We start from the raw sequence: 23,518 nt of genomic DNA, 5'->3' as shown, positions 1-23,518 counted from the left end.
ACACAAACACACATAAAAACTGTGTGGATGTAATTCAAGTGGAGGAGTAGAGGAAAACGCGTGGACTACCCTTGTGTAATTTTGAAGAGGTGGCCTACTAAAAGTCTGTTACTCACAATCTTTTCCAGTATACAGTCAGCATTGTGCACTATCAAAGGGCATTCACCGCTGCAATCGAGGACAGACTTTCAGTTATTATGTGCATATATATATATATATATATATATATATATATATATATATATATATATATATATATATATATGTATATATATATATATATATATATATATATATATATATATATACATATATATAGTATCAAGCCTGGAAGTAAAACATTTCCATAAATACAGAGTACTAAAGGACAAATGTGAAGCAAGCAAAGACTCAGATGACTTATAAAACAGAGCATTTATGTGATCAAGGATTCTCTGCTTATGTTAATGATTACTGCCTGAATCACATGACCAAACTAGAAACTTTTAATTTCTACACACGTCTTTTTTGGTCATTGAGAGAGTTAACTCTAAAAGAAAAAACATTTTTAAGCACCAGGCACTATATTCTAATTCACACTGTGCTGTAATGACCTCCCCATGAAGATCTGTGATAAACCTGCTGATGTCTTTAGCACACTGGATATCTCCAGCTCTATAGGTGGGAGATAAGGGTTTTAAAATATATATATCAGCAGCACACTGGGATATCTGGAACAGTTTCTGTGTTCGATTTAACGGTGACGTCACCCGGGAGCATTGAGCCCTGCGCCGCAGTCGGTCCTGAGATGAATGCACAATATTCAAATCTTCCCTACCTGGTTCTCTCACTCCACCCTGTGGGCTCACCATGCCAGCACAATCCCACAAAGGAGTGGAGACCATCAAAATACCAAATGAAAACTGAAAAACACATTCATGTTGTGACAGCTGTAAAGTGTGTGTGTGTGTGTGTGTGTGTGTGTGTGTGTGTGAAAGAAAAAAGGACAATAACTTATTGCTATTGTATTTTATTTTGAAAAGACTATTTTAAAAAATCAAGAGTAATTTTAAAATTGATTTAACTTCCGTTTTTTTGTTTGTTTTGTTTGTTTTTTGTTTTTTAGTTCTGAACAGGCCCAGCGAAAAATAAAGGCCCACTTTCAGCACTTCCGTTTAGCACAAGTGGCACTATTCCCTATAACAACCATCCAGATCATGCGCAGTGATAGCTGAGAAAATCCAAAATAATGACACATATAAATACTAACACAACAGCAAGAGAGTGTCAGCTTGTCAGTCCTAGTTTACGTCACTATTTTACACTATTACGACATTTAAGAGTGGGCATGTGTTTGCTTAACGTGAGGATCATATATCACTGACCATGTGAGCAGGTTGTTTTGAGGGTCAAACACCGTGTGCTGATGAATGAAATGAAGACGTTTCGCATCCCTCCTCCTGAGTTGAGGGATTTCAGCACCTTGGACAGCAGCCTACACGCCATTTTCCCGGTGATCCATCGGGGGGCGCAGCAATCACGGTGTTACATGTGGAGGAGAGCGAGGATGTTTGTGTAGCATCAAAAAATGCTCCCCGGCTTTCACTTTGATACTATTCCACTACTACTACTACAATTTCCACGCAGACTCAAAGGATAATTGATGCTCTCGCGTCACTCTCTGCGCGGATTTCCTGTAAGATTCCTGCTGCGCTTTACGTCCAAACTTTACGGCTCAATCAAGTGAAGCGCGAGGACAGAGAGAGACGCGGGGGGTTGGTGGGGAGGGAGACGCTATAGCTATGAGTGACGCTTGCTGTGCTCAACCTCTGGACAATATGGCAACGCACAGGCAGCAGTCGACTCGTTAAACGTTAACGTTAAGTAAATGTAAAAATAAACGAACAAATAAAGCAGGAATACACCTCACGCTTCAACGGGGCAGCCCGCCCATTAACGGGTACTACCGGCCCCACACGCCCCCTCCAGCTTCCGCGGCTCTCGTCTAAATTGCACCGTGGCTCTGAGTGAGAGGCGGCGGACCGACGAGCTCTGGTGCTGTCTGCCTGGTGTGAGGGCTCCGGACTGATGTCTCTGCCTGTCAGGAATTTAAAGTGTCTTTCTCCGGTCATGTGCCAGTGTAAGGTCATCTGCAGCAACCGGACCCTGTCTCTTATGTTCGGGTGTAAGGTAAGGCTGCTGCAGCAGCAGCGACTCTCATCTGGATGCACTTTGTTCAGACACCGAACAAAACCGAGCAAAAGGCCTCTGGGAGAAATTAGCTTGCTTTCCTTTTTTTTTTTTTTAATTTTTTTTTTTTTCAGAGGGGGAGGGTTAAAAGCCATCTGAACCGCGCTTTTTTTCCTTCCAAGTGCAAATCCACGATAGTAATTAGTGCAGTGAAGTGACTTGGCCATATGTCTTGAGCCAGCAAGCTTATTCACATCTTAATACCTTTGCACCGCCGAGTGGTCGGGGTTTTCGTGCTCAGATGGCCGATTTCAATTTACACATAGCATGCTACGGCATCGCTGGCAAGCACTGTTGTGTTTAGTGTTAGCTGCTGTTCAGCGTAAATTCACAGACTGATGCTGCTTAATGAATGGAGCATCGCTCCCTCCTGTATTTCTCCTCCGTCTCCATTGGGCAGGTCACGGTAGGGCTTGACCACAGGTTCACTTTGCATTCCAGCAAGGGAAGATGCATGTTGTGCTTTTGACCTTGGAAAAACCACTTTATTGCTCAGGGCCACTTAAGTAGCCTTCATCCTTAGAGGAAGCTGCAACAGAACAGAGCCTGCTTGGAGTAGGGTAACATGCTGTTTATCAGGAAAAATCAGGCAGTTTTTATTTTCTTGGATGTTTTTTTTTTTTTTTGGTGTTTGTCTGTTTTCCATCATGATGAGAACGTGTAATCCAAAGAGAGGACATTGGGCATTCATTCACTGATTCTCTGATTGTCCAGATTTTCCTCCCTCCATCCCTCCCAACTTCAGGTGTTTCTAGTATTGCAGCCAGCTCAGAGTTTCCCTCCACATGGCACACTAATCTGTTAGCTTTACAAAGCCAAATCCGACTACACCGCTCTGCTCTGGCCAGTAATTGTTGCTACACTTGCCAAAATGGTGTGTACATGTGTACAGAGCTCCAGTTAATTGTTTGTAAATTCACTGCTGACGTTTTGGTTCGTGTTTTGTCTTGTCACTAGAATCCAGTTCACTTCCTAGTTTGTGGCTGGGAAATAAGACAGCTCGACATCTTCGTCGTATCCTACTACCTGCAACTATTTGAACATTTTGTCTGCTGCAAAGCTGGTGAGGTTTTACGTGGGTGTTTCCTTTTCGTGTCTCTGAAAGTGTGGTCCTGCTGTGCTCAGTATTGAGTTTACTAGCAGAGATAATCCCATTTGTCCCCATGCATCACTCCCTCCTGGCTCATATCCTCCTCTGCATCTCCATCAGGAACACCACACCTTCCTGGTGAAAAACACATCAACATTCTTCTTCCAGTGATTCAAGCTGCGTCTTCTGTAGTCATGACCATCCAAGTGAAATGCAGTTCCACAACACAACATTTACTCTGTCGTAAAGAGCAGGTTTCAGGTGGGATTAATGACTCAGTTAAAGCCACTTGTACAGTAATTCTGTTTTAATAGATCTGGCTTCTAAGCATGGGATTCTTTTCATTTCAAGTGTAATTTATAAGCAATTATTTTAGTTGAGATTGTTTGGGAACTTTCTGGTAAGGCTGTCTCTATGATGCCACTGGTAACTGTGTTGGAGCTGGCTTGTTTTGGGGAGAAAACACAGGAATCATCAGTGCATTCAGGACTAGCCTCAGCATTGTTCTTTCATGTGCAAACAGTGTACAGATGCAGGTTCAATAGCCCTCCAGCAGCTTGTGTCCAGTCGGTTGCAGTCTCGTGGGGAGTTGTTATAGGTAGGGCTTAATTTGGATCTCTGGGATATACAGTGTATTGGATCAATATTTTTTTTTTTTACCTCATATCATGTATTTGCACCCTTTGCTCTCACCGTTCTTTCTTCAGTAAACCTCTATGTTACGCTAGCTACCACATGACCGGTCGTTTTCCAAGGGCTTTCAAGGTGATGTATTTGCATAACCTTTGTTCTTAAACAATGCCCGGCACAAATCCACTCAGTCATTTTGAATACAGTGTCTTAATTAAAAAGGTCTTTATATGGCTGTAGGCACTCAGCAGTGCTTTAATGTGCTCTTTTATGCTTAATGGCCATTGATGGCCTTGCAACATTCAGTCAAGACGGCCTGCCTCACTTTGTCTTTAAGCCACAATCTGGAGCGGTACTTCTACTAAAGCCCGTGCAATGTAAACAGGCCAAAGAATAGAGCTTTAAAATCGAGCGTTAGTGCAATGAATGATTTATAACACAGGTATCAGCGTGCCTTCATCTCAGTGTCAAGGTCTGTAATCAGCTCACCCCGATAATCAATTTCCGCTGTGTCTGTATTGGAAAATAAACAAAAAGAAAAGTCATTCATTACCAGCCCCCAAAATTTTAAATGCGCAGAAGTAATAATATAGAAAGGAGATAGCAGAGAGGATATATTTGGGGCACTGATATCACATTCACCATGCTTAATGTCCCTGTTTTTATAGTCTTGCAAATACACTTCTTCCTATGGATTTGACCTATTTTACTCTGCTGTTTGTGTCGCCTTCTTTGTTACAGAGCAATGAGCCCGAGCTCAGCAATAAGCTCGAGGATTGCCATCATTGTAGTGGAGTGTACAAAAGTTCTTCTCAGGTCTAAGATTGAACCATTTCCTTTATGTGCTTATGTGAGCCAAAACACCACACTGTGTTATGAGAGAGGCACATTTATGGTATGAAAACTAAACCTATTCTGAAACTGACCTTACTAAGTCCACCGATCAAGGTCATGCAAAAAATAAAAAATAATATAAAATACATAAAAGTCTAAGAACAATCTAAAAGAGGAAGCTGTTGTTCATAAACATAAACTGCATCCTATTAATGGGATGGTGGTAGACAATACAATTTTTAATTTAAACAGCTCTAATATTCAAGCTTACCAACATGGCACTTTACAAATGCAACAGTCACCAGAGTTAGAGATGCAAAAATGATGGCGGAGCCTTTGATTAACCACTAGAGGCCCTTGTTACAGTTAATGGTACTGATTTTACTTTTAAGCTAACTTTATTGATTGGCAAACACAAAAAGGACCAGAACATTACAAATTAAAAACTCACCTCGCTGAGCATCTGGCACATGGATATGCATCATCAAACATTAAAATTAAATCCATTTTTAGCCTCGCTGTAATGCAGAAAGATTCAGAGTTGCTTTACCCTCCAGGAAGTAAACATTCACATAAGGCACAAGCACGTAAATAAGCTCAGCATTTGTCTCCGAAAGCCAAAATAACTACTAAACATGAAATACATTTATTTTTGATGTTCAGCCATTTAAAAAGCCTCTTTACTTTACTTTCGAATTGTGGTATAACAAGGTAAAGCTTTTTATTCTATGCAAGCCATTAAGAAATCAATGCATTTCATCGCGGCGCTTCATTTGCAATATTTATTGTTGGTACTTTTAAATCTACCATCGCTGCATTTTCATTTCTAAAGAAGTACTGTGGTAAAATGGCTTCTCCATGCATGATCGTGTTTGTGGACAAGTCAGAGAGTGAGGGTTAATGTTGCAACCCCCATTACAAGTGCACCATACGTGAAATCGCATGTGGTCAGCAAAAAAAACCAAAAAAACATGGTGTGTGCATGCTTCTGTGGACCAAGTGAAAGGAGATGAAACGATCATCACTGCTGAGCTGTGTCTGACCTGCAGACTTGCAAAAACGATAAAGCAGTTTATTTATTTATTTATTGCTAATTAAGGGTAGCATGGCATGACGTACTCCTCTCAGTGCAGCGAATATCCAACACACCCTTTTATCCACGGGGTTACACTTAAGCTGTCAGGGCTCTGCTCGTTGCACACTGACCACCAGAAATCTAGTCAGCTGTAGGCTCTGACTCTAGCTTCCTCACGTGTCACGAAGCCAAAAGGAGGGAGCATGTTTGCTCTCCCTTCCCTCCCTGTCTGATCTTGATGCTTCCCTGTGTGCATTAATGCCAAGCATTAATTCAGCAGTCTGCATTTACTTCCATTTACATAATGATAAATTTCACATGAGCTGGCCTACTACTGCAGACTCGTGCAAGTGTTTCTTGCCTCGCAAATAAGTGTGAAGTTCCTGTGAAAGCAGGCTCTAGACAGACACGATCCCCCCCCCCCCCCCCCCCCCCCCCGTGCCCAGCCCTTTGCAGAAGTGCCACGGCCGAGCACCCGCTATGGCAACATATACTGTAACTCTGATCTGATTATTGCGTTTGAGGATGATGCATCTGTGTGGGTTTTATCAATGATGAATCATCCCACAGACAGGAAATTCAGAATGTTATTAGCATCACACAAACATAAATTAACAAGCAAAAAGACTGAGATTTGAGAAAAGTTAAAACCGCACTAAACGTGCGCCAACTAACTGCTAAGGTTGTTTTATGGCCTTTTATGTTTCATTGTGATATGGAAACTACTTTCAGCTGCTTGCTTACCATGAGGGTTCCCACAGCAGGAAGCTCCACATGTTTGATTTAGCAGTTTTTAATGCCAGCTGCTGTTCCTGCAATGCAAAAGGGGATTTGAGTCATTAACCAGCAGCCTTTTGCTTGCCAAGCAAATGGTTCCACTCTAATATAAAAAAGCCTGTTTTTTGTACAGTGGTTCAAATGGGATTCGAAGCATGTACTGCTGAAAGTATTTGTTTGATTAAAATGTTGATTTTCAATAGGTCTTCAGGGCAGAACTTAAATCATCTCCCTGTGGGACGACGCGGATGCATTTCTGTTGCTGCTCGCTGTGTAACACCTTCGTATTTCAGCCCAGAAGATGTGTTTGCACTTGCTTTTCATTCAATTATGCTAATAAATCAATAAATCATGATAATAAATAATTTAATTATGCATTCTTAAATAAATATTCACTCTTTGCCCTTTGTCTTTCTGTCTTTTGAAATTGTTGTCGGCCCATTAGTTAGATTGGTACTTAATGCTAATTTTCAGCATCGCAAAGGCGACAACTGTAGACTTAAATTTGGGTAAAGAGGGGGTGAATCTAGAGCATCTCCGTGGGGGTATTGGATACTCCTCTTTGTTGGAGCTCCACTTTTTGATTTAGGACTGATGGATTCTTACATTAACATCCTTCTCAGCACAGCTTTAAGCAGTCTGCCCCATGGTAAATGTAAAAGTCTGTTGTTATTGTGGAAGCCAACATAGCTACAGGATACTAACACTCGTCAAAGTGTTGTGCTGAAACACCTTGGAGAATAGTCTGAAGTTACCATTGGCAGTAGATGAGTGAATTTTCTGTCTTCTGGGGCTCACATATACATGAAAAAAGTGTTGTACTGGTAGGTGTTGGCTGGCAACAGCAATTGTGATAATGCAAATGAGATGAAAGCTGTGTTGAGGTTTGGCTCTTGTGAAGACACTTGGGAGTGAAAATCAACTGAGAAGGCAACAGTGACTGTATCTTGATGGATTGTAGTGGAAAAGAGGATGTCCACATGACCGTCACAGGCAAATGTTGCTCTCTTTTCTGCGCTCTGTCAAAGTGACAGTGAATGATGATGCTGGGCACCATGAGTGTTATTTCACCCACATCATCAGTCTGATTTTCAAGATAATGTAAGAAGTCCACGTGAGTGTGGTTGATAGATTCTAGTGGGCTGGTGTGAGGGTTTGTTCACCGATATCCAGGCAGAGCTGTGGCCTACTTACAGTGTGTGAAGGGAAGAACACAGTAATTAATTTTTGTTGCTTTTTTTCAAAGGAAGAGCAAGAAGTAAAGTTAAACCCCAGGTTAAAGATACTTTTATTTTGCGGTTTTTACATCAAGCAATTGAAGTGCAGACTTTCAGGTTTAATTCAAGGGACTGCAAAGCATCTCAAGGAACACTTTTCTACTCTATCTGATCACTCAAAGCGCAACTTGGCTCACCCATTCCTACAATGCTTCTTCTAAGTAAGTGCTTTCTGTCTAACATTCGCACACATTCATACTCTGATGGACGAATCTTGCCCATGCAGACTGGAGTAGCTTGGAGTTGAACAATCAACCTTTCAATTAGCAGAAGACCTGCTCTACCTCTTGAGCTACAACCACCTATGTTCATGGTTTTAGATGCCAGGCAGTCATTGGCTGCAGGATCATCCAATAATTAAAAGCGATCCTTACAGTTAAAATGATGTTAGTTTGTCCAGTTACCTTTGAGCCTCTTAAAATAGGGCATGATGCAATTCCTAAACAGTCATTGCAGTACTTTTGCTAAACCCGTTGACTTAAAGCTGAGAGTCTACAATTCAATCACATCTTGGTTGCTGGGTTTAAAATCAGCTGTGTGGGTGAACAGAGGTAAAATTACAAAAATGTCTTATTGACCAAACCCTTACAAATCTAAGTGTATTTCTTATCTAGTCGACCAACATTATGCGTCAGTGAATCATCAGTAATTATATGTATGTTTGTTTTGCTGATGTTTGATCCACGCATGAAAATGAACTAGAAATGCAAAAACGACCAAGCTGTTCTCTTCCCCCTACACAACACTGCTGAACCATACCAAACTTGTATAACATTCATTGACTGTGAGTGCAATATTGTCCAAGTGTTTTATTTGTCTGGGATATCTAATTTGTGAATATTGCCTCCCTTGCACATGTGGTTTTCTACCTTTACACGTTCATTCATTCAGATTATCTCTACCACCTACAGTGTACAGTTCATTGTGTCATCTCAAAGAGCCTCCGGGCGCTTGTTTGGGAAGTTATATTTTGAAAAACTATCCAGATTTAGTTAAATGCAAATGGTCACTGCGACATGAAAGCTGATGAATAAACAAAAGAAAAAGTTAAATATCACAACAGGTGACTGCGTTTCAGCACAGGGAATTTGTGCATAATCTATGTTGTTAAATATATAACAGGAACATTTTGGTCAAAAAGAGGTAACACATCCTCATCACTTTCATAGGATGCAAATTGATCCTGCTGTCCTGCCTAGTCATCACACCACAGGCCCATTTTGTGGCAGGAAAAACTCTGATTATTCATATTTTTTCAAAAAATAACTACTGTTAATTATTTTTTTAAGCTGTCAGGTTTTAAACAATCAGTTGCTCCTATCTAAGTGTTTTAACTTTGGCTTTGTGTTTTGATTTTTATGCCATTTTATGTATTTAAACACAAATCTTCAAATTCATTTGAATAGAAACACATTTACTTTTTATGAGATATGTTGTGCTGCTTCCAAACGTCATATCGTTCATTCTTAAAGTATTTGCAGTACCAAACAGACTCAGCGCTCAAATAAAAAGCCCTCTGGGTTGATTTCTAAGAATCAAAGGACATGTAAATAAATGAGCATTCACCTTTAATTGACACAGATTTGCAAGTGTAAAGCTTCTAATGGTTCCTGTTACGTCTTCCACATCAAATGCATTTACCATATAAGTTTGTTGTAAATTATATGCCTGAGGGGTAAGGTCAGCTTTCATTCCATTACCTAATGAAAATAATTTAAAAGTTCATGCTTGGTCCTTGAATTACAAAGTAATGTGATGGTAGACAGCATTTGACATTTGCTCTACAATAACTGAACTCTGTTAAACGTTAAATATCTTACTCACACATAGTACAAGAATTTAAGCAAATGCTACTCATGCTGCTCTCCTAACGATGACCTTTAAGTAAGGCAGGCCCTTGGAAACCTCCCTGCCTGTTAGAAAACGATTTAAGTGATCTAATGAGAATTTATGTTTATGAAAACAGATTATATCTTCTTACGTATTTGTGTTCTTGACAGTGGATGTCAGTGCATGCTGTGTATTACAATCCAGAGAGTAACAGTGATGCTTTTCCTTAATTTACCTCATTTTGTCATGCATATACTGTGGAAAAAGTCTCAAATAAAGAGGTTGGTTTATGTGCAAGTGATCCCAATCATTCAAAAATGAATACTTTTCCTGGGTCTGCAGAATCACCAGAAGCAGGTCTTGCAAGTTGCCAGCCATCTTGAAATGCCTCCAGGTATCTATTTATGGATGTTATTTTGCAGCTAACTTTAATTTTAATGATCACTGGGATATAAAACAAACAAATAAATTAAAACAAATATTTTAAAAATTCTTTCAGTGGTATTATATGATATTTATCCCGAATATGGTTGTTGTGCAAGCTAAAGCCCCACCCACCTGCCATCAAACTTTTGATTTATGAGGGGCAGCCAATCAGAAAAAAGCTGGCTGCCTTCAGAGTGACTTTAAAGTTAGTGGAGCTGAAATAGCTTGTTTCAGCCGGTTGACAAACCGAGGAGCTGCACCTAGAACCAGTTTAGACTGGATTGGCTTGACTGGCTCAGACAGAGATATGCTCTATTATTTAGAAAATGACCATTTCGCTACCGAGCTGTGCGTGGTTGTTTTGTTATCAGGCAATGTTGATGCTCTGGGCATCCAAAAAGGTCGGGGGCAGTTATATGTGTGTCAGATGTGCGCTTAGCTAATTACTTGTTTATTTTTTTTTATACTGTTTGCTGATAATGGCCGCCTTCAAACCTCTGAATTGTGAGATGACAAATGAATTTATTGTTCATTGAAAATAGCATTAATGACACCGTCACAATGCTTTTTTGCACAACAAATAACCCAAAACCTGAATTATCAAAGAAAAAAAACACATAAAATTCTGGGAATTCTGCTTCGGAGTGGAAATCTTTTTCTTTTTTTTTCTTTTAGGACTTTCCAAGCTGTTCTTGTTGAACCCTAACAAACAAATAACCAAAAACAGCTGCCCTCCTCTCACACTGCCTAAGTGTGGAAAAGCCAATTATATCTGATGGTGCAGGGGCTCATTCATTCTCTCAATCTCGATAAAAAAATATTAAGCATTTTTATTAATAAATAAATAAAATGTTCATATGTACATATCAGTAACATGGTTCAGAAGGAGCTACCATATTAATACCAAAAAACAGGTGCATAATTTTCACAGAAACAGTGTAAATCATGGAACGCACAACAAAAAAAGGGAGAATTTTATTGTCTTTGTACTTTTAGTTATTAAACCATCCAATCAGTAGTGATATGCATAACAGGTGAATTCAGAGATGGCTCTTTACCTAGCTGGAAAACCGAAACGATAGGAGAACTTTGATGATCCGTGGCTGTTGAGAATCCCTCTGCCGCCCGCCCCTCACTCATGCTGGCTTTGTTAAAATGTTTACCAAGGCTCAGTCAGCTTCAAAATCATTCATAGTGTTCAAATCGATCATTTGTCTTCCCCCTCTTCCAAATAAACAAATCCTGTGTCATTTTTAACAATCACACAGTTTGCTTGTCAGAGAAAAATGCTCCAAACCTCTCTCCAGAAGGACACTGTGTAACATATCTTTGAGTTTAATGTCACATCCCCCACCAGTGGGACAGAAGGCAACATGGCAGCGTGAAGGCTGGTCATGCAGGAAAGGGGGAGGAAGTGAAGACCAAAGAGCTCAGGGCTACTCTGAGCGGTGATTCATGTAATATACTTGTCTTTCCAGGGTTTAAATCAGTGGTTTATATTATTTGACGAAAAGACTTTACTGATACAGTTGGAGTTAAGAATACTTAATTAACCACAATTAGGACTAGGACTAAATAGATCAAATATAGTCAGTATATTTTGATTTGTTCTACGTGGGATGTAGTAAATGTATTGGGAATGCTTGGTACAAACTGTCATATTTTTTTTAAGCTGCCAGCATGACACAAGCTTTGCTGTTTTGCTTCTCGGGCTCTCTCCCACGATTCCTTCGCTCTCATGCACATAAAAATAAGTAGATAATAATAAGTTACCAGTGCCTCCATTTAAGTCAACTGCCTTCGTTTTTTTGAAGTAGGCTTATATTAGTGGCAAGCCTGTAGCAGAATCGTTATAGTGCACCTTTCCTTTCTAAGCTTACAGTACAAAAGGTTTCACGCCCGGCAAACCTTCTTATGAGACCAGATTTTATTACAGTTATTACAGAAACGTAATAATAGTTTGCCTCCGGGTTTTACAAATTGTTGAAAATTCAGTACATACACAAAATATGAGCAAGTTATGGCGTATTATGAAAAATGCAAAGTAATTTACATGATTATGTGCATCCCCTTGTAAGTTACGTTGATTTTCCGAGTTGCGGGGACTCCATCATCTTTTTTTTTTATATCAAGGATGCTCTGCTGTATATTCTGCATTTAAAGAGACAGGAAATGAAGCAGAGAGGTGGCTTTAGAATTTATAGATTTGGAGCAGCTGTGGGTTATTGAAATCAATAATTTCACTCAGTTATCTCCCTAAACACATAGACCGATCGTTTGGAACCAGACCTTAAATTCTTAAACCAAGTGCATAATTCTTACAGAAACATTGTAAGTGATGGATTGCACATGCAGTAACAACAGGAAGGGATTGGTTTCCCCCTGGCCTGTATTTGAGGCTCAGCCTTAATTTGTTTGTTATGACCATGACCCAGATGTTATTAGAAGCACCTTAGCTACTTTCTGCAGAAGAGAGCCTCCAGGATTGCCCAGAAAGTGTGATGTCTTGCCACAGATACGGCTCTCTCTACTTCTGCTCTGTGGCAACAGCGACTTGAATTGTGTGTTTTTGTCAGACATTGTCGTGGTCAGGGTGGCAGATGAAAAAAACCTAGGATTTCAGCAGTGCAGAGGTGCTGCTTGAAGACGGCTTTTTAACTGGCTGCCAGTTCACGCGTTGTTTCATATTTCATACTTGCTCTGTTTTCTAACAACAGAAACAGGGAAAAAAAGTGGAAATCAGAACAGCTTTACTGGGAATTCAGCTTCATTAAAAAACATGCTGCTGTCTATATGTGAGTATAGACAGCAGCACAGTAGCTCCATAGAACTAGGCTACATTAATCATAGCTACGTCATGACATTTCTTCTTTTAAAAAATAAGATTTATTAATTTAACAGCTGCTAAAAGTATCCAATTACCTAAATAATAATAATATTTTACTGGGTTGTATTTTCTTTTTATGTTTTTGCATGCAAGTTTAATATTGTAATATTGCTTGGGAGGAGTTTTAAAAACAGAGAAATATTTTGCATCTTATTATGGACCATATCTCCCAGTTGAGCCACATACTTAATTGAATCTGTTCTCTTACAGTGTGCAGGTAGTTGGTGGTATGCAGTTACATAATATTTAATCTATGTATACAACAGTGCAGTAATATCAGACTCAGCGCTTTGCACAGAAAAAAAGGGCTTCCAGCTTATTAACCTGTAATTATGCAACAACAACGAGTCATTTCTTTCCTGCCTTCATGCTGCTGTTTTCTGTTGATGGGCTCGCTTTTCTTTCTTTTTTTCCCATTTTTACCCATCCCCCTCACTTTGTCTTCTATCCTCATCTCTGTTTCACTCCCTCTCTTTCTTGCTGTCTCAGTGTAATGTGATCCAGGACCGATGCTGGCAGCCCCAACTGTGGCACTGCAATCTCTGCTCTGCTCTGGTTGCTAGGCAGCCTGTCTGAGACAGAGCTCAGTGATGCACCTCTCTCTCCAGTCTGCCTCCAAAACATAAATAAATATATATATATATAAATGAGAAAGGGGATAGTGACAGGGTTGGCAATCGGGCCACCAGCCAAAATTCTGAAGGGCTCACCAAATGTTTCCATTTTTCAGATCGGCCGCTTCACATCTGCAGTGCAGCACGGTAGTACACTGTGAGCCTTCGAGGCTTCAGGAGCAGCGTACAGATATGCAGAAACCGCGAGCTCTAACCCGCAGGTCGAGCAGATATCCACTGTGATGCTGCCCACGTTCTCGTGTGCTTGTGATGGAAAATTGCTGCGTGCAGATTTTGTGTCATCACGCCTAAAATGAAACCTACCATGTGTGGCTAAAACAGTGGGCTGCTGGCAGGCTGCCCAGGTGTGGGATATCGGTAGGGGAGTGAGGTTACTAGGAAGAAGCCGCATGATCGGCTACTTCAGAGCCGCTATGAGTCACGGCTCCAGTTGCTCCATGTGGCTGTGGAGGACGTTAGCTTTGCTCAACGCACAATGGAAACATTTTGAGGCCTCCGTCTCTTCATCGTTTGTCCAATTTGCGCTTGTGGGCGTCACACATGTTATGTGATAAACTAGATTTGCATATAGATTGTCTGCTTTTAGCTAAAAATCCCTCTTTAGTAGAAATACTGCGCTCTGCTCTTTGTACAGGTTGTCTGTCTTTTACATCATAATGTGTAAGAAGATCAGAAACCAGCGAAAGGTGGCGGTAAATTCTGTTTGTGATTTACCTGTTATCGAGCTCCTTTTACATAAGACCTGGCGAGACTAATACCCTCGCCTGTATCTGTGTGTGTCTGCAGAAGTACAGGTACCAGGATGAGGAGACGCCCCCCTTGGAGCACAGTCCAGCACATCTGGCTCAAGGGAAAAGTGCAGAGATGCTTCATATGAGTGACAAAAACCTCGCCGCCATGGAGGCGATCCATGGCTACACACCACACACGCATATCTCACCTGTCAAGGTAGGATACGCACGTTCCAAAACACACTCGCTTATGTGCATTGGTAATCAATACACAACACTATTACAACAGCACAAAGCACTCAGCTGTCAACACTTAGGAACGACGCCGTTAGCCCACGGTGCCAAAATAAGCACACCCTTGCTCGAGAGCATATTGCAGAGAGCTTCACACATCATCGTTCCACAGCCAATTATATATGTACTGCAGTGCTGAATATTCAATGCAACATCAGTGAGATAACTCTGACTTCACATTTACATGACATCATGTGAGCCACTTTGCGATCTGAGTGCATCAGAGATTTCTTTTTTTCCTGCAGTGCAGCTCAAAAACCCTAATTACACACGTACTAATTTGCTAAATGTATGTTCCGTGGAAGCGGATAATTGTATATATAATTCATAATATTTGATGAAGATGCTTGAAAATTGCTGTCATTATTAAAGAAGATTGTTTAACACCCCCTTAAGAAAAAAACAGTATATATCACTGATTATTAGATTTCTGGTATCTTTTTAATTCAAACACACACAAACACGCACACTATCTATCTATTATAGGTTTTCTGAAGATGTCGTGTTGTCTTTTTTGGAATCATGGTCAGCTTAAGTATGGTAATGGGAATGTAATACATTTATGGGGAATAGATACAGCCCCTGGCACCTTAAATGGTCAGATCAATTTTGCACTTACATGAATTTGCACAGCTTCAAAATCAATGTGCAGGATGCATTCAAGAGTTTTAAGGTAGTAATGTTAACACTTGAGACATTAAAGAATGCATTCAGATATAGGTTTGGTTTAATAAATGATACTGTGTGACAGCAGCAAAAAAAAAAATCCAACAAATTGAAATAAAATCTCTCATTCTGAGTTTGGTGGCAGCAGATAGCTTGACTGGCGGATGGAGTTGCAGGTACAGAATCAAATGTATAGAATAAGGAAATGCTTACGATTCTTTTTTGCAATACAGTATTTAATGTCTTTGAGAGCTTCATGACAAAGAAGGAGGCAATGACACCAACAGCACAGGAGATGCCGGTCACACAGTCAAAAGATATAGCTGACATCAGTAGGAATATGAGCACTTTGCTAGGAGTGCATTAGCAAATACCTAGTGTAGCTACAAATGTAAAGGTGTAAGCTATAATGGCCACTTAATAATGATCTGTCTCCTATGCCCACATGCGTTATTTAACAGCATCCCTTGCTATTAAAACTTAAGAGTGCCTGCATTTATTTAGTTTGATGGGGGTTCTTTGTGGAGGGAGGGGTTATCGGTTTCTCACCAGGGAATACAATGGAGAGGCTGAGTTATTGTTGTCTGCTGCTGCTGTTTAAAATATACAGTTGTATGTTCAGCATGAGCTCTGGTGGCCATGGAGATTTCTCCTTGAGGATGCTGTGAGGAGGGTGCTCTGTATGGGAACACTGCCAAATTAAAAACCACCGCAGTAGCTTTGGAGAGTTAGGTCAAGTCGTACAAGACACTAGAAAAAGTTCCTTACTCGGTACAATGCACAAAAACTTGTCTAGATAGAGATTTTAAATGGGTATAAGACTGTATACTGCAGGAATAACACAGGGTAATAACATCCAGGAGTAGTGAAGAAGGTGTGAAAACCCATGTTTGTTATTTTAGCTCTCATCCTCTTAGTATTGTTCTTTTAACCGGACATGAACATATTTAGACTAGAGGGAAGAAGAGGGGCGTTAACAGCTAAGCTTGGGTAGATATTTGCTTCCATAATTTGTTACAATAGGAAACTTGTGACTTTGGTACAGGCTTAACAACAACATATCAAAGCAGCACTACCTTAATTATGCCTAAATTTAAGCCTTTGTTTGATTTTAAGGAGTAAATTATATAAAAATCAATTGCCTGTACAACTATAACGAGGTAGAAAATAATGAGAGCAAACCGTTTTATGCCAAGATCTAATCACGTATATGTCGGCCTAAATTTGGGTATTTTAACATGAGAGTCTATTAGGGATTGGCTCTCTTTTGAAGCCAACCTCAAGTGGCAACAAGAGGAACTACAGTTCTAGATTTCATTTTGGCTTTTGAGGTTGCTCGTTGATGGGCACAAACAAGAAAGTGGTTGTAATATATAATATACATATATTTTGGTTGTGGTAACTTTGTCTATAAGTCTGTGACTCTTACTCTAAAGTTCGGGTGTCACAATGCGCAGCTTTGGAAAACCTAAAGAACTTAACTTTTAATTACATTTTACAGCTTTCAACACCATTACCATTTATACTAGACCGATTATTCTGATTATTATTATTATTATTATTATTATTAAATATATTAAATTCAGTATGGACAATGAACTACTATAGCTTTTGTAATTTTAGACATTTATCATGTAGTTTCATTGGTCCGGACAGCTGAAGATCACAGTGGGCTGTATGTGTCCGACGATGTAATATGACTTTGACGTCCCTTTTTGAGGCTTTACCCGTGTGGTTGTTCAAGACTGACAACAAAAAGATGACATGTTTTTCTCTGTTAAACCATTTTTTGTAGATGTTTAAGGGGGTGATGTGTTGTGACAGTTAAAATATATATTTAAAAACAACATGACGTGTAAACGTGTCGCATTATTAGCTTTTACAAAGGACAGACAAGCTCTCTTTTTTTTGTTACTTTGAATCCCTGTGCTCCCAGTTGAGTTTGCCATCCAGCACATGCCAAGGGATCAGTAATTATTCATAGTTGATGGGTGCACCATTTATTATGGTAATGTGGCAGGAGAGTTACTCCATTCTCTAAAAACCCACCAGTATGAGGTTTATTAAGTCAAATAAAAAATGTAATGTGTGTCCTCCAGTGGTTCAGGTCCATTACATGACTCATTCAGTCAGTCCTTTGAGGCTTGTGGTATTTTTTTCAGTATATCTGTGAGTCATCATACAGGAAATATTATTTATGATCTAATAATGATAACGTCTGTGGGGGTTTTTTTTAAAATATGTTTCAAACTGGCAAATTGCCTGATTTACTTATTGTATCCCATTACACTGAAGAGTATTTTATATGAATATCAGTAGGTCCCCCTTTTATCGTGAGCATGGAGACTGGCCACTGTATTAGGTACACCATGCATGACTCCTTCTGCTTTCAGAACTGCCTTAATTCTTCACGTCACAGATTCAACATGGAAACATTCATCAGAGATTTTCGACCCATATTGACATCATATTGGCATCATGACATTGCAGCATATTTGTCAGCTGCACATCCACAATGCAGTTTCCTGTTCCGACGCATCCTAAAGGTGCTTTACAGGATTGTGATCTGATGAAGGTGGAGGCCATTTGAGTAAAGTCACTCTCATGTCCCCCCTCCCAGCAGTTTGGACCATTATTCAAGGCAGGATGGATCCCTGCTTTTCATTGCAATTCTCGATCCTGTCAAAGTGTCCACATGTACAGAGTTGCTGCCACATCATTGGCTAATATTTGCATATAAGCTATTAGGTATTAGATACTTGCATTAATGAGCAGCTGAAGAGGTCTCCACTAATAAAATGGCACTTAGTATATAACTTTTTCTGTGAACTGTTTCATTAGATGTGCACTTTCATTAGAAAACAAATTGTGTTGAGGCTGGCATGCAGAAACAGTGTGGAGAATCAGGAAATTGGCATCAGAAATATGAAATAATTTCTGCTTTTCTTCTGTTATTTGTATTTCTCCTCAAACAGTGACTGACTCTGCTACACTGTATCATCCTTACGAGTTTTGACTCTTTATTATTTTGACTGCTAAAGCATTTTATTGGTGGACTTCAGTTTGTGCAGCATACCATGACTTTGTACATTTAATTGGCTTCATAAAATTTATAAAGCATGCTTCTAATGCACATGTAAGCCCTTATCTAATTATTTTCCAGAAATGTAAATGTATTTATTTTCAAGGGGAAATTTATAAAATTGCATAGAATTACATATTAATTCAAATTAATAACACTGAAATTTTAATTTACTTTGGTGTGTAGATAGGTGTTATAATTGTTTAAATAAAATTCCTGCTTGATTTTTGTGCTTTGTCTTACACCATTAGACCACATGTATCTCAAATTAATAGTAGTTTGACATTATAGTACAAATGTAATCAGTTTTTAATTGCCTTTAATTGCCTTTAACTTAATTTGTTAGCTAGCAAAAGTTTAAAATATACTTACTTATTTAACATTATCTACCTATTTTGCCTGCAATATGAGGAGAGTAGTTGTACATAATAATTCTAAACTGCCATGCACAGAGACCTACAGGTCTGCTGAAGCTTTAATTTAGAGTGCTGTGATATTTTTTCTGTTACGTGTTTAGATTTTGATTCTTGTTGAAATGTAATGTCGTTTCCAGTGTGTGTGGGCAAGAGTAGTGTAAAGTCAACAGGCCACCACTATTGCAACTTCTGTAGTGATTAATGGCCAGTCACTGGTCTTCTTTAAGGTTGTTTTTCAAATGTTAATAAAAGCAGTATTGCTGTTTAAGTGCAGTGTGTAGTCTATGGCACACGGAGATGCAGGAAAAAGTGAAATCTGTCTTCAACATGTAATGTAACCACTGTTAAATTTCATTGGTTTTCTGTCTTTCTAAATAAAAGATTTTTTCCCATAACATTTTTTAAATTAATTTTCAGAATTTAGTCATATTTATTGAATTGAATTTATTTAATTTATTCATAAAATCCTATTATAATTCAAGAAATTGTTTGCCCATCCTACACAATCAGGAGTTGAGCAAAAAACAAAAACAAAAAAAAAACGTGGCACACAGGTATATTTTAAAGGCCCTGAAGGTTCTTATCTATATCAGATATGTCATAACGTTACCTAGCAACTACCTAGCAACAAGCTAAAATGACCCATTTTTAGTATTTATGCGCACATTTATTTAATTTATGAAATCATTACAGCATCATTACATTTTCAATTCATAACAGCAACATCTACTTAAGTTCCTCAAAACTTAAATTCTTGGTACATTATTTTGTTGTCACGCTGCCTAGTAACCACCTAACAACAGACTAAAATCACAAACAATACTTGGGTTTAGGCATGGCCTCTTTTACTCTGGTAAACACCTTATTTGATACATGAATTTTTAAGATTTCTACAACATCATCGTGTGTTTTTATCTCCCCAAAGAACCTAAATAATTTTTTAAAACCTAAATAAATATGTTGCAAAATATGATGCACTTTAAATGTTATATATGCAAAATATTATATAATTATATATATATATATATATATATATATACATATATATATATATATAAAAAAGAATATGTCAGAACATTCAGTAAACATTTTTTTTTATTCAATTCTCTGTCAATTATGTCATGGTTTAGGCTTTAAAAAGTATGACACAGTCACTATAACCAAGATGGAACTGTACTGCTCACCACTTTTAAGTGAAAGTTGCATCATTTTTGAGGCAATGAGTTTTTATAATTCTAAAACCAATTTAGCAAATATTAAAGTGCAGGCTGTCAAAGCATTTCCTTGATATCATCCCTCAATGTGATATTAAGTACAGTGGGTAATACTTGGTGTAAAATACAAGCGTTTTGCAATATAAACTAAAACCATAATGAGGTTTTGCATTGTGAGTGTCCCATGTCTCTAAAAGTCTCCTAAAATAGATTTTCTACAGTCTCCCCATTTTGCCCAAAGACATTTCTGGTGCTCAGTATGTTCACTGCATCAAAACTTGTGTGACACAGAGAGCAGTTTATAAACCACTAAATTGCATTAGCAGCAATAACACTGTTATTAAGACACCTACACTGCAGTGAAATTCTGTCTTGAGGATATTTTTCCTAACATTTGAAAGAGAGCATGTTGATGTTGTTTGCAGTGGTGTTTTTTTGAATCAGGATTGGCCCTATTTCTATTTTTGGAATACCGCTATTATTTATGAAGTTTTGTGTTTCTCTTCAGGGAGAGCTGAATGCATGATGAAGTACAAAGGTCTGCCTTAACTTAGTTCAAAGTGAATTGTTCACATCACGCTCTGGGAGCTTTGCGTGTGCATCCTTGAATAGCTATAAAAACAAATACAAGAACGTAACTCCGTCCTAGGCTGGCTGGATGCCTGAACATGTGGCGACCCTTATGTTTGTCCCACTCAGAGTTAGACGAGTAAAATTCATATTGTGATCAGATTTCTGCGATACTATGAGTCGCAAATATTAATACAGGCCTGATAAAGAGATTTAATAATTATTACATATGGCTTACAGGTAATTGATTTTTTGTTGTTAAATGTGATTTTGATGAAGATTTAAAGACAATAATGGTCAATTTCAGGATAACTATGATGATGATGATGATAATGTCTGGTTTATCTGCACTGTGTTACTCCATTTGCTTGTGCTGTGTCCTCACACAGTACCCCTGAGGGCTCTTGTGAACTGGTTTGTTACTTTTTGAACAACACTGGAAAGCCTGGCCTTCATCAATTGGAGATAAAGTATCTGAATTTCAGGAGCGGGACTACGCCTCCAAACACGCTCCTCCCGGTTCTCATCTATATATGTTCCCCCAGTTATACAAGCTGTTCATTCTCGTTTACAGAGAGGATGTGGGTCCAGCAAGTGAATAACATTGCCCAAGTTTTACTTTCCCATCTTTAAAAACCTTCTCCACACTACCTAACCCCTCCTGCAGCCATCTCACATGCTTGAGACTGCGTGGCAGCAGAAACATTGACTCGTTGCATTTTTTCATACTCTTCAGCTTTGATATGACTCCTGATTTGCCATTTAGCAAGCCAAAATATTTCCAGTGAAGCACTGAATAGAAAGCAGTGTCTATATTAAGAAAGACAGGTAGTGTCTGTTAATAACAAGAGGAATCGGCATGAATCAACTGAATGAAGTGCTGTGCTGGATCAGCAAATGCAGCTGTGCTAACATTCATACTTTAATTACATGCTTTGTTGTAATATAAAACTTTTCCAGTGGGAGGAAACGGGTCTCCTGACATGTGAAAATGCTGCAGTGTTGCTGTTTGTAAAATTCATGGGCACATGGTGGATTGTTTAAAACTTCAGCTGTGCAGAGTAATCAATTCTGCTTTAACAAGCACTGACAGTCCCACTGTTTCTTAATGGTTGTATGTACCTGAATGTTTTTTACTCTCTCATATATAAGCTATCAGTGAGTAGTAGAGACAGTCCGTCTGTGTCACTGTGTATTCTGTTTAGTTTGATTGTTTGATCGCTGTTCTGCATTAATCCATCTTCAGGGCTGGTGCTTGTATAAATGATCAGTATACAATTTTTAATCAATGTTTCTCGATGTGCTGTCTGTGTGGTACACTGTTTTTAAGATTTTGCATATAACAAGTATTTTACTTTCACCACTGTAGTACAGTATGTTACAGTGTGGGCCCTTTAACTGTCGCATTCAAGGCCTGCTTTCAGGATTTCTTAGAAATATACAAAATCAATCGCCACAAGAGAAAAGACTGAGCGGTACCCGCTGTTCTTCCCTGTGCCGATGTACAAGGCCTGCACAATTACCCTCTCCTTCTGTTGTTTTGCAGCCTGTGTTGATGTCTACGGGACACACTCCAATGTACACCTCCGCTGTTTCCACACTGGTAAGAGCACAGCAATCCGTGCTGGTCCATCAACGTGAAAGTTACCGGTATCATCATCAGTCATCATAATCAGTGTGATTTTTATCTTTGTTCCGTGTCTTTGGCTGGCTGTCTGATTGCAGAGAGACAGCTGCCCATTCATCGCCATTTTATCTGTACTGCCAGAGTATGAGGTCATCTGTTTCTGATCATATCAGCAGCTTCATGCTCACTGTCATTCAAATCTCCTTTGTCTAACAGATTTGTTCTGCTTGTACTCAGTGGCTATTTTTGGGACTAAAATCACAGAAATCACTAAAATAGTTTTTCAAATGTTGAAAATTCAATCACACCGTAAGGCTCAGATCTGTCGTTACGTGCATATTTCAGTTCCTATGTTCTAATTAAACAACACATAACCTACTATAGCATTTCTGTGCATGTAGAAGTTCATATTTCCCAACAATCCTAAAACATGTAACACAATGAGAAAACTATCTATGTGGTCAAGACACATATGTAAAGTCCTGATGTATGTCACTGCTAAACCTTTAGTGCTACATTGCTAAACCTTTGTGGCATGGATATGGACAGACAGAGACAAGCAGAGATTTGCAAGGGGAGACTGAAACCTGTAGGTGTCAGTGTTAGACCGTGCACACTCAACTTTCATAACCTTGAAAATCTGGCTGTCCTGCTTCCTCTATAAAGCATTTTTGTGAGGTTTGAGTGAGGTTGCATTTGCATCTTGCTCAATGTGTTGCTCGCAGTTGCAAGGCGAAACGTGCTTATAGTGGTACAGAAATGTATCTATCACCACTGAGAAGTTGTTCCTTCCTAACCTTTTATTAGGATACTCAATTTAATTACATTTTATTTATGTAGCACAAAAATCATAACAGCAGTCGCCTCGTGGTGCTTTAGACTGTAAGGTAACCAAGAGAAAACCCCAGCAATCGAAGAGCCCCTTTGAAGTGGTTTGGGAAAGGTGGGAAGGAAAAACTTCCTTCGAACAGGAAGAAACATATGGCCGAAACAGGCTCAGAGGCTGCCATCTGGCCAATTTGGGGTGAGGGGAGGAAGACAGAACAAAAGACACACAATATTATATTGTGTTTCTATTAGTCGAAAATCTGAACATTAGAAATGAGCTGCTACGTAATTACTTTAAAGGCAAAAAGACAGGATCATTGAAATAAGTGCACTGTGGAGTTTGGCTTTCAGTCTCTCCGTGTCTCTCGAACAAGTAGTTACTCTTGTAAACTATACGTCA

General features: G+C 39.1%; 1 protein-coding gene across 3 annotated transcripts in view; it reads left to right on the top strand.

Annotated features, from left to right (window-relative positions):
• The window catches only part of dlg4a (discs, large homolog 4a (Drosophila)), a 63,490-nt gene that overhangs the window by 18,178 nt on the left and 21,794 nt on the right, over positions 1-23,518 (top strand). For 2 of the 3 annotated variants that reach the window (XM_084942240.1, XM_084942239.1), the window contains exons 2-3: positions 14,477-14,638; positions 22,210-22,266. In XM_084942240.1, coding sequence (XP_084798366.1) covers positions 14,477-14,638; positions 22,210-22,266 — 219 coding nt within the window. Of the gene's footprint in view, positions 1-1,809; positions 2,170-14,476; positions 14,639-22,209; positions 22,267-23,518 lie in introns of those variants that run through there. The other variant, XM_084942238.1, reaches the window with a different exon arrangement.

Source organism: Perissodus microlepis, chromosome 10 (assembly GCF_051167445.1).
Source record: "Perissodus microlepis isolate ML-2025 ecotype Zambia chromosome 10, ASM5116744v1, whole genome shotgun sequence".
NCBI lineage: Eukaryota > Metazoa > Chordata > Actinopteri > Cichliformes > Cichlidae > Perissodus > Perissodus microlepis.
The sequence above is the reverse complement of the archived record's forward strand: the minus strand, read 5'-3'. Positions and strand labels throughout refer to the sequence as shown.